General features: G+C 45.9%; 1 protein-coding gene across 2 annotated transcripts in view; it reads right to left on the bottom strand.

The window, feature by feature from the left end:
- Positions 1-1279: 1279 nt before the first annotated feature.
- Positions 1280-10005, bottom strand: part of LOC118830310 (inositol 1,4,5-trisphosphate receptor interacting protein) — a 28439-nt gene continuing 19713 nt past the window's right edge. For both annotated transcript variants that reach the window (XM_036737244.1, XM_036737243.1), the window contains one exon: positions 1280-5557. In XM_036737244.1, the coding sequence (XP_036593139.1) occupies positions 3892-5544 (1653 nt within the window). In that variant the 5' untranslated portion in view covers positions 5545-5557 and the 3' untranslated portion in view covers positions 1280-3891. The remainder of the gene's footprint in view (positions 5558-10005) is intronic.

Genomic DNA, 10005 nt, shown 5'->3' with positions numbered 1-10005 from the left:
CATCTGTAAAATGGGGACAGTGATTGCTGTAGTACTGGGTGACTTGAATGGGATAATGCGCATAAAGTGCTTTGCAAACTTTGAGGTGTTCATCCCATGCGGATCCTCTCAGGTACCAGTCTCTTGCTGCTGAATGCATCTCTGATTAATAGATGGTTATGACTGAGGTAAACGGAACCCAAATCTTGCTCTTCAAGTTCCTGTTTTAATTCCCAGGACTAGCCTTTAGATAGAGGTCAATTAGGATGCTTTCTACAAATGTTGTGATTTGAGGGATTCTGGGAAGGGCCTTTTGTTCCCACTCTCAGATCTAAGAGTAGAATTTCCAACATCCTAAAACTTAAACCGGTCCAAGGTTCTAGGATGCTGAAAATTTCATCATTAGAAGCTCATTCCACTGGACTTTGATTCTTGCCCAGTTGTTTTTAAAATGTAAATCACACTGCAAGAATTCCCTAGCCTATCACCTACCTGCTCGGTGAGTTCATCAGAGGCTTTTCTCCCTATCAAGAGATGCTAGAGTAGTGGTAGGAGGGAACCTGGTGTTGAGGCAATAAAGGGAAGTGAAACAGGAGGAAAGAATGCAGAAAAGGGAAACGAGAGAGCTTTGAAAACTAGACTCTTTGAGCCTTAGTTTCTCTGAGATTCTCCAATCAATCAGTCTGAGAAATTAGTAGACTGACTGCACTGGATGAGAGCCAAGAATCCTCTAGGGTCAAACATGTTATGTTCTATAGTTTTACCTGCCATGATTTTGACCAGGGCTGGCATTGTCATCCTTTGTGGGGGTCAGGCAGGGGGAGTGAATGATAGTCCCATGCAGGGCACAGAAAATGCTGGAAGAGGTAGTGATGCAGAGGACAGGACATTCCTGGGAAGCAGCAGATGACTCCCAAGGGGGAAACAGGAATGCTTGTGCCATTATTGGAGTCAAATGCCAGAGGGACAGAACACTTCCATTTTAAGAACTCCTCCAAATTTTCATTTGCTTCTAGGGCCAATGCTTACCACCATGGAGGAACAATTTGCAAGGCAGCCACATGCTGATACCCTCTTTCACAAGGCTCTTTTCTCCACCATAGCTGACAGCACACAAGCAGCCTGCCTGCTTCAAAGATCAGCCAGAAATATTTTTTTAATACTTCCTAAATGCGTAAAAAGGGAGTGAAAGCTTCCCTGTGTCAAGAGGAAATTCACAACCCTCCCCCATCCAACACTGCCCTCTGAGGCCCATGAGATTTCCTGAGGCTATAAATAACCACCACCGACAGCCACTTTTCACAAGACTTAACTCTTTAATATAATATAAATAAGGCGGCATAAAATACCAAGTGCAGACAAAAACTTCAACAACATTCTGCTTTAGAAGCAGCATTTGGATACAAAAAAGATCCATTTTGCCCCGTTAGGATTTGTCTTAGAAATAAAAAACAAGGCAGAATATATTCCTTAGCAAAATATCCTTTGGAATCAAAGAAGAAAGTCAAATGGGATTTGGGTTGGAACTTGGACTCCAGTTGGTCCCTGATCTCTGTAGTCTTTTCAAAGAGCATCAGAGAGAGTACAGAACAGGGGTTTGAAAAGGAAAAAGGCCGCAATAAATAAGGCGATTGACCACCCATGGTTCAGCAGCTGCCACCGCCAAGTGCTTTAGAGGGTTGGGCCATGGCACCCAAGATGGCACAGGGGGGTGGCTGCAGCTCCCTGTGGGAGACTAGAATCAATGCAGAGAGGAAACTTTTCTCCTGCCTCCTGCTTTCACTCAAGTCACTTTCACTCAATCGTACTGCCTTAATAGGCAGGGATAAGCTAGTACCCTGTGTTATCAGTAAGCTACATGAACTAGAAGTTAGGTTTGTTCTTTTTTTTAAGGTAATTTTTAACTACTCCTAGCCAGGGCCTTTACCTGTCAGGATTCCCTCTCTGATAATTACCGTTTATTCAGCAAACTGTCAAGAATCCCTGGGAGGAGAGTGGCTTTTATTAAGAGTCAGAGAGAGGTAGAAATTGTTTCTTTTTCTCAGGCATGACAGGGATCCAACCCCTGAAGATCAATAGATGAGTTATTCAATAACTCTATATTGCTAGGGCAGGGAGGGGTGTAGAGTTGGGAAAGAAACTGTACCAAGGTGATTGTTCAACTCTTTTCCTCCCTCCCCCACCCCTTTCTTTCTGGCTCCATTTGCACGGAGGAAGCCACTGCCAAAGTAGAGGAAACCTAGGGTGTGAGTGAAAGCTACCGTGGGCTGGTGCCACCCATGCCAGGCTCCAATGCTGGAGAACTTCTACCATCCACTCCTTTATGGACTGCCTGTTCCCATGCCCAAGTCCTCCATCACCTGTGGTTCAGATCAAATACAATCGGGGCAAAACTGGCTAAGTTACTGCCGGTGCCCCAACAATGTTTGGTAGGCTGCTGGCTGAGGACATGGGAAGGCTCTGCTTTCTTTTTCTGAGACATTCTGTGGTTTTGCTTCTGAGTCATTCATATAGTGAAATGCAGGCAGGGATGGATTCTGTCATGCACATTTCTGCGTCTTGCAGAAGCCCGGCCAGGAGGTTACATCTAGGCTGACAAGGAGCCCTCCTGGGCTCCTTCAGAGCCCTTCTAGGTGTTTGTCCTATGAAAACCCAGGAAGGTGAGCAGGTTCCTTCTGGTATTTCTGCTTCCCATGGTTCTCTCACTGATCATTTCATATGCCTTCCTCAGTTCTGGGCCTTCAAAGTCATGAGACACAAAGGATTAGGACAGGTAAACTCTGGGGCCAGACTTGTGAGGACAGATGGGTCTTAGCACCAAAAATGTTGTAGGAAGTGGATACTTTCTTCACAATCACCATCAGGTTCTGAAATCAGCCCTCAGTATTCTCTCCTCTCCCATCCCCCAACATAACTTTTTCTAATCTCAGCTTCTCCCCACCCCCTCCCCTTTTAATATTCAACTAGAATCTACACCCTAACCCCACCTTATATACACCCCATTATTCTACTGACAAGAATGCCAGTAGAGGCCAGCACAGAAAAGGGACAGGTGAGAGAAAGGGCAGAGTGTGGGGAAGCCAGAACCCACAGGTTAGCTTTTATGCTCTGGGGAGCTGATATGCCATGAAGCTGGGGCAAGGGAGTTGCTCAGTGGATGCTGGAGGAACCTGCTTCATTTCAAATCTTTACACACACCCCATGTAACTGAGGCATCGGCTTACCACTACCTTGTATCTCCATCATCCTTCTTTTCTGTTTTTATATAAATAGTAGCCAAGATGGCTTCCTAGGTTGTGAGGCTGAGTCTAGAAATTCTAACATTAGGACGCGGGTGGTACTTCTGGTTGCAGGAGCCCACAGCCAAGGACCTGGTGAGTTTTAAGAAAAGCTAGGTGCTTCTTTCAGTATCGGCTGGCCCTTTGTGCTCTCCTTGCCACTTCCTGAGACTCCCTGCTCTGCTTTCCTAAAAGCAAAGTTATTCAAGTAGAGATCGTGGGCCCGATATAAAAAACAGAAAAAAAGATTACACCCAAGTCAAAAAGCTTGGAATTGTTCCTCACTTTCCTGCTGTGGAACACCAGCTCCATAGTGGTTGAGGGGGAGGAAGGAAAAGGGAGAGAAAAATCAAACAAGAGCTTAAAAAGGAATGATTCCTAAAGTAAATGGAACCATCAATCACCAGCCAGCTAATATGGCATAAAAGCAGTCGAGTTGTTGCCTTTGGGGGTCCCCAAGTCCCACATTCCCTGCTCTTTGAGGCCACTGGCTTCCTCCAGAGGATGAGCACCAACTCCCAAGAAAGTCTGCCCTTCTTCTCAGGTCTGGGTTTCCAAATGATTCTGAAGGCATGGAACCTGGGAGAGGGATGTTCTATGCCCCCCTGACCTCTAGCCTTGCATGCCTGCTACCCTAAGAGAGGGTCCGTTTCTGGAGTGAGCTGGAGTGGTCAGCAGGAATGTGCAAAGAGTACTCACTGATGAGGGTAGAAGCATTCTTTAGCATCTCATAGAAGGAATCTACTGTTTTATGATAGAGGCTTCGCTGGAGGACAAAGGGACAGAAGAGGTTTAAGGGCTCTGCCCGTCTGAAGACCGCAGGGATGCCCATGGCATCAGGCACCTTCTGGTTGCCCACGAAGAAGTGGCAAAGCTTCTTTTCTAGAAGGCTCTTCTCCAGGAAGCGGAGCAGGTCATTCAGTCGGGGTTCCAGGTGCCCAGACCCCCAGTCAGAAGCTGGTCGGGCCAGCAGCAAGTGAAACAAAGCTGTCTTTAGGTGGTAGTTACTGAGACCACTGACGCCTGTCAAACGATTTTGCTTTGATAGCAGAAAGGAGGCGATCTGAAGGCAGCTAAGGTGACAGGCATTTTCTGGCAGTGCCTTAGTAATCATCTTAAGAAAGTGTCTCTCGTAGACAGCAAAAGAAAGGAACCAGTGTGTACTGGAGGCCGGGGCCCCCACAGGACGGCCTCTGGGGAAGTGAGACACAAAGTATAGATCTGAATCCTCACACTGGACCACCGGGATGAGGTTGAAGGGGATGAACTTCCCTGAACGAAACTTGATCCTCAGGGATCCTGGGGTGTCCAGGTGGCCAAAAGCCAGGTCAAACTCATATTTGCGGGAGATGCGTTGCCAAGCTCTGGTGAGGGCTGTCTGGAACCACTTCATGACCTGGTCCATATCCAAGAATGGAGAGTCCTTCAAACACAGCAGGTCTTCCATCTCACTGTTGGGGCTCATCTTGTTGCTCTTACTGTGCAGAAGGCAGAGTAAGTCCTCTCCCAGCTTGGTCTTGCCACAGATGCAGTTCACAGAGTCCTCATTGACCCAGCCTACCTTGATCTGGCCATAACCCTGGAGGTCCAAGGGGACTGACTTGCTGGTGCACCAGACTTCTGGGCGGAAGCAATAAGGCTCTGGGGGTGTGAAAGGCACAAAGAGGTCACACAGCAATGGCTTGTCCACTCTCCAGTTCTCATACATGCTACCCACACCAATGAAGTCTTCCACCTCCATGTCAGTGTCCCGGTTGCACACACTCCTCAGTGCCTCCAACAGATCATCCACAAAGCCTTCTACGAACTCCCGGGTCCGAACGGCATCTCCAGTAGTCCCTCGGATGCATCGTTCATAAAAGTGGGATAGCGTCACCTTATCAGGGAGGTTGATGCCTTGGAAGGTGATCCTTGGGCTGTGAAGGTCATCTTCCTCTCCAGGAGAGTCAGGTGGGATGCCGTCCAGGTAGTCCTGCCTCCACAACTCAATCATCAGGAAAATGATCATACAGAGGGTACTCCACAGGTCCCAGGCCAACCGGCCTTCATTCTGCTGCTGGCCATCCTCAGCAGCTTGCTTCAGGGCCTCCTTCTCCTCCTCCAGCCTGGCCACCTCCTCTTCCAGCCGCAGCTGCTCCAGCTGCATCTTCTCCTGGTGTGCCCTCATCTTGTGGATGATTTCCTCCTCATTTTCTGGGATTGTGGCATTCTCCCAAGGAAACAGGATCGGATGATTGATGATGGCAGTGACCACCACTAGGCAGACCCTGAAGATTCCTGCTGTCATGCTGAAAGCTTCCCTAATGGGAGAAAGAGAGATGAGGGGGAAAAGAGATGAATTTCCAATCAACTTCTGCCCCAATTATTGGATTGTCCCTGATCTTTTCTACTGCAAACTTATTTTCTTCTCTCCATAAAGTCCTCAGTAAAGGACTCTCCTTTCCCTGTCCTCCTCCTCCCTTCTCTCAATACAATCTTGGTTATTTGCCCACCACTTCCCAGGCAAGATAGCACAGGCAAGGTCAGCCTATGATAATTATGAAGATGTTCAAGTTTATCTTTGGGGTTCCATAGCCCTTCCCCGACTGTTTAGCTGGCTAAGCAACTTCAGCGACACCCAAGCTGAAATCAGCTGAAGCCATTCTTTAGAAGACAAGGAGAACAAACAGTCTCTTGCCACCCCTCCCTCCAGAGCATGATGGCACATGCTGGGAGAGGTTTCTTGCTCTAATTTCCATATTTCCTCTTTGATGTGTCCCAATTCACACCCAGGGAGGTTCATGGTCTTAAGACAAATCATTTTCTGTGATAGTGATGGGAGAGGCAGGAAAGGTTTTCTTCCTTCATGACCATCTCTAGAAGGTGTCTTCTTTGGGAGACAGGCCACAGATTACCCATAACTGGCCAAAAAAGCCAGTCTCAGTCAGGCCAGCTTCCCGTCCGGTATGGTTCAGCGGAGTGCCAATTGGAGGAGTCAGAGGGGGGAAAAAGAAAAAGCAATTGGCTAGGCCTCTGTAAAATTCGGGGCAGGAAAAAAGCAGCCTTCCATGAAGAATTCTCCAGGGTCCCATTCAGGAGAACACCTGGGGAAAGGGTGAGAAAGTAGAGGACCTGGAGGGAGTGGGCATGCAGTACTGTTCCAAGGGAACAGAGCCAAGCAGATGCTCTGTTCTCTCTATCAGAGAAACCACAGTGGAAAGAATTACTGGAGTCAAGGCTGGCAGAAGTGTGAAGCCAGCCAAACCTGTGTTTGGCCCCATGAAATCTCTCTGTCCTTCAACCTATCACCTCTTCCTGATGCTCCTTCTTAGGCCAACAGCACCCTGTTAGCCTCCCTTCTTTTAAAGCCTGCTTTCAGGCTTTCCTTGACTGCTGTTGGTATAAACAGCTGATGATAGATTAAAATGATCTAATAAAGGGATTCAAATCTCTCCCAGAAGAATAGGCATTTACCTAAGGATCAAAGTTGTTTTTTTTTTTAAGCTAAAGGAGCGTGCTAGACTTGGAGTTAGGGAGGCCCGGGTTCCCATCCTGCCTCAAACACTTTCTAGGTGTGTGATCCTGGGCAAATCACTGAACCTCTGCCTGCCTTAGTTTCCCCATCTGTAAAGTGGAGACAATAAGAGCTCCTACCTCCCAGGGTTGTTGTGAAGATAGGTGTTTGTACAACACTTTTCAAACCTTACAATGCTATATAAGTGCTATTATTGTCACTTATTATTGTTCCAGGCAGTAGCCAGTGGGAATCAGGGGTGGGTTTTTGGGAGGCACAAGGCTTTCATTGTCCCAGTGATATTAACCGCACTCTTCTAATGAGTGTAATAGGAAATCTAAGTCATCCCTTACGTCTGACTAGGACACCACCTTTCATAGGGAATCTACACAGAACAGATGGTGATTGCCTTATCATTTGGAGGAAAGGATTCTCCATTCTTATAAATAATAATCCTCTGGCTAATGTGACAGAACAGGAAAATATAAATGCTGGAGAGGATGTGGGAAAATTGGAATGCTGTTTCATTGTTAGTGGAGTTGTGAACTGATCCAGCCATTCTGGAGAGCAATTTGGAACTACGCCCAAAGGGATATAAAAATGTGCATACCCTTTGACCCAGCAATACCACTCCTAGGGTTGTATCCCAAAGAGATCAAACAAGTGGGAAAGGAACCCATATGTACAAAAATATTTATAGCAGCTCTTTTTGTGGTAGCAAAGAATTGGAAATCAGGGGGATTCCTATCAATTGGGGAATGGCTAAACAAGTTGTGGTATATGAATGTAATGGAATACTGTCATGCTATAAGAAATTAATGAGCAGACGGACTTCATTATAACCTGGAATTACCTATATGAACCGATGCTGAGTGAGGGGAGCAGAACCAGGAGATCATTATACATGATTACAGACACACAGTATCTGTAAGGACTAACTTTGATAGACCTGACTCCTCTCATCAATGCAAGGTTAAAGACAGCTCCAAAAGACTCATGATGGAAAAAGCTGTGCACATCCAGAGAAAGAATTATGGAGTCTGAATGCAGATGGAGGCAAATTTTTTTACTCTCTCTTTTTTTTCCTTTTTTTTTGTTTCGTTTCTCCTTTCTCATAATTCATTCCATTGGTTATAGTTCTTCATCACAACGGAACTACTATATAAATAAGTTCAATGTGGAGGTATATATAGAACCTACATCGGATTACATGCCATCTTGGGGGTTTGGGGGGAGGAGTGGGAGGGAGAGAAAATTTGGAACCCTGAAACTTGTGGAACTGAGTGTTGTAAACTAAAAATAAAAAATAAATTAAAAACATAAATAATAATCCTCACAATGAGAAAATCTTCCTTTCATCTAATATAATTGGCTTCCAATATATTCTTTTTGCCCATCACTGGAAATGAGTCACAGTGGTCTCCTGTGTACTCAGAAAAGTCAATGACCGGAGACCTAAAATGGAAAAACAGTGCATGGGTTTCCCCTCCTCTGAGCTTTGGTTTCCTTGTCTGTTAAATTAGGCTAATATCACCAGTCCTGATAGAGGAGCAGTGGACTATTATGACAGAATACCATTTACATGATCAGATATAGTCACCGCGTTAGATGTTTGAGATTAAATGCCTTTGTTGTTATTCTAAGGAAGGCTTCAATCTAGAGGTCACATCAAAAAGGATCAATAAAATATATATAAAAATAAGGGGCAGAATCCCCATCCTTCTGACCTCACAGGGATATTGGGAGGACCAAATGATAAATAATTATTTGAGAAATGGTTCTGAAGAGCACAAAGCTCACTCTTGTACACGCATACAGAGACAATTGTTGGGTAGTAGACAGAACGTTATGCTAGGAGTCCTGCAGGAGACCTGGGTTCAAATCCTTGTAACTTTTGATAATTCCCTTAACCTCTCTGATGCTTCAGTTCCCCCATAAGATGAGCTTAATACTGCTGATATCATCTACCTCCCAGCGGAGTTGTGGGAATAGCACGTGGCTGACCTTAAAGCATGATGTTGCTGTGAGTTGGTGCTGTGACGCACATGGTGATCTGGGTCCCTCTGAATGGAACACTGCCTACTTTAAACCCAAACAAAGGGAGGAAGGCAGACAAGTGGGATGGACGGGCCGTTGGCTCCCATGGGGAAAGAAGGCGTTGGGCCAGCAGGTTCCTGAGTCATCACCTTCATGAAATTAACAGGTCCCCAGCAGACAGGGCCCGGATTCCCATCTGAGAGCAGAGCTACTATTCCTTCCTCATTAAATTTTATGAGCCCCCTTTGTTTCCAACGCTGCAACAGTGATGAGGCTGAGGAACTGGTCCAAAGCAGGGACTGGGGCCTTGGTGGCCCACCACATCTCCCCCAAGGGACCAGAGTTTGAACTTTTTGCTACCTCCTCACTCCAATCTAGTCACATTCTAAATAAGCAGGATTTGAACTTTCAGGAAAGAATTGTTGGTAATCAAGATTACACATGTGTGTGCATGCATGTATGAAGAATTTCTACTGATTATGAGAACCCATGGGGACAACTCCTTCAGAACAACTAGATAAGACACTTGCCAAAAGACATCATTTTCCTATCTTATTTTAAAGAAAGAAATACCTAAAAAAAAATCAACTACCTACCCTTGTGGACTCCCAGTCTTGGGCATGACTACCCCCAAATCTAGTTAGTTTCAACTCAGTCAGCCACATACAGACCGAGGGATCTGGTTTGCGACAACCAGATTCAAAAATAAACCAGGGTCACTTTGAGGGGTAGCATTTTTATCAGGCTGCCAGGAAACAGGCAGGAAATACTACTAAATTCCTCTCCCTTCCTCTCCTCCCCACTCTGCTTTCTAGAAGGTCATAGCCTCACTTAGAGGCTTATAGAATTTAGAGATGGAAAAGATCTCCAGAAGATCATTCAGGCCAGCACTCTCATTTTTACAGATGAGGAAAACAGAGCCCTAGACAGGTTAAGTAACTTGGCCAGGGTCACATGAATAATATACAGCAAAGTCTGCATTTGAACTCAGGTCCCCTGACTTCAAATCTAGTCATCTTACTATGGTGAGCTCCCTCCTTCCACTGCTAAATTTTATTAGGCCTAGGGTCTTGGAGAGAGGCTGGAAAATTCTACATACACCATTGCTTTGTGTGTTCACACCTGCCTCTCTCCGTACATCCCAAACACCAATCTCCATTGGTAATCCAGCTTGGTCTTTCATGTTTGCCTCTCACCACTGTCTCTTGACCTGTTGGC

Source organism: Trichosurus vulpecula, chromosome 8 (genome assembly GCF_011100635.1).
Source record: "Trichosurus vulpecula isolate mTriVul1 chromosome 8, mTriVul1.pri, whole genome shotgun sequence".
Lineage (NCBI taxonomy): Eukaryota > Metazoa > Chordata > Mammalia > Diprotodontia > Phalangeridae > Trichosurus > Trichosurus vulpecula.
Note: the sequence above shows the minus strand (reverse complement) of the source record. Positions and strands in the feature narration are given on the sequence as shown.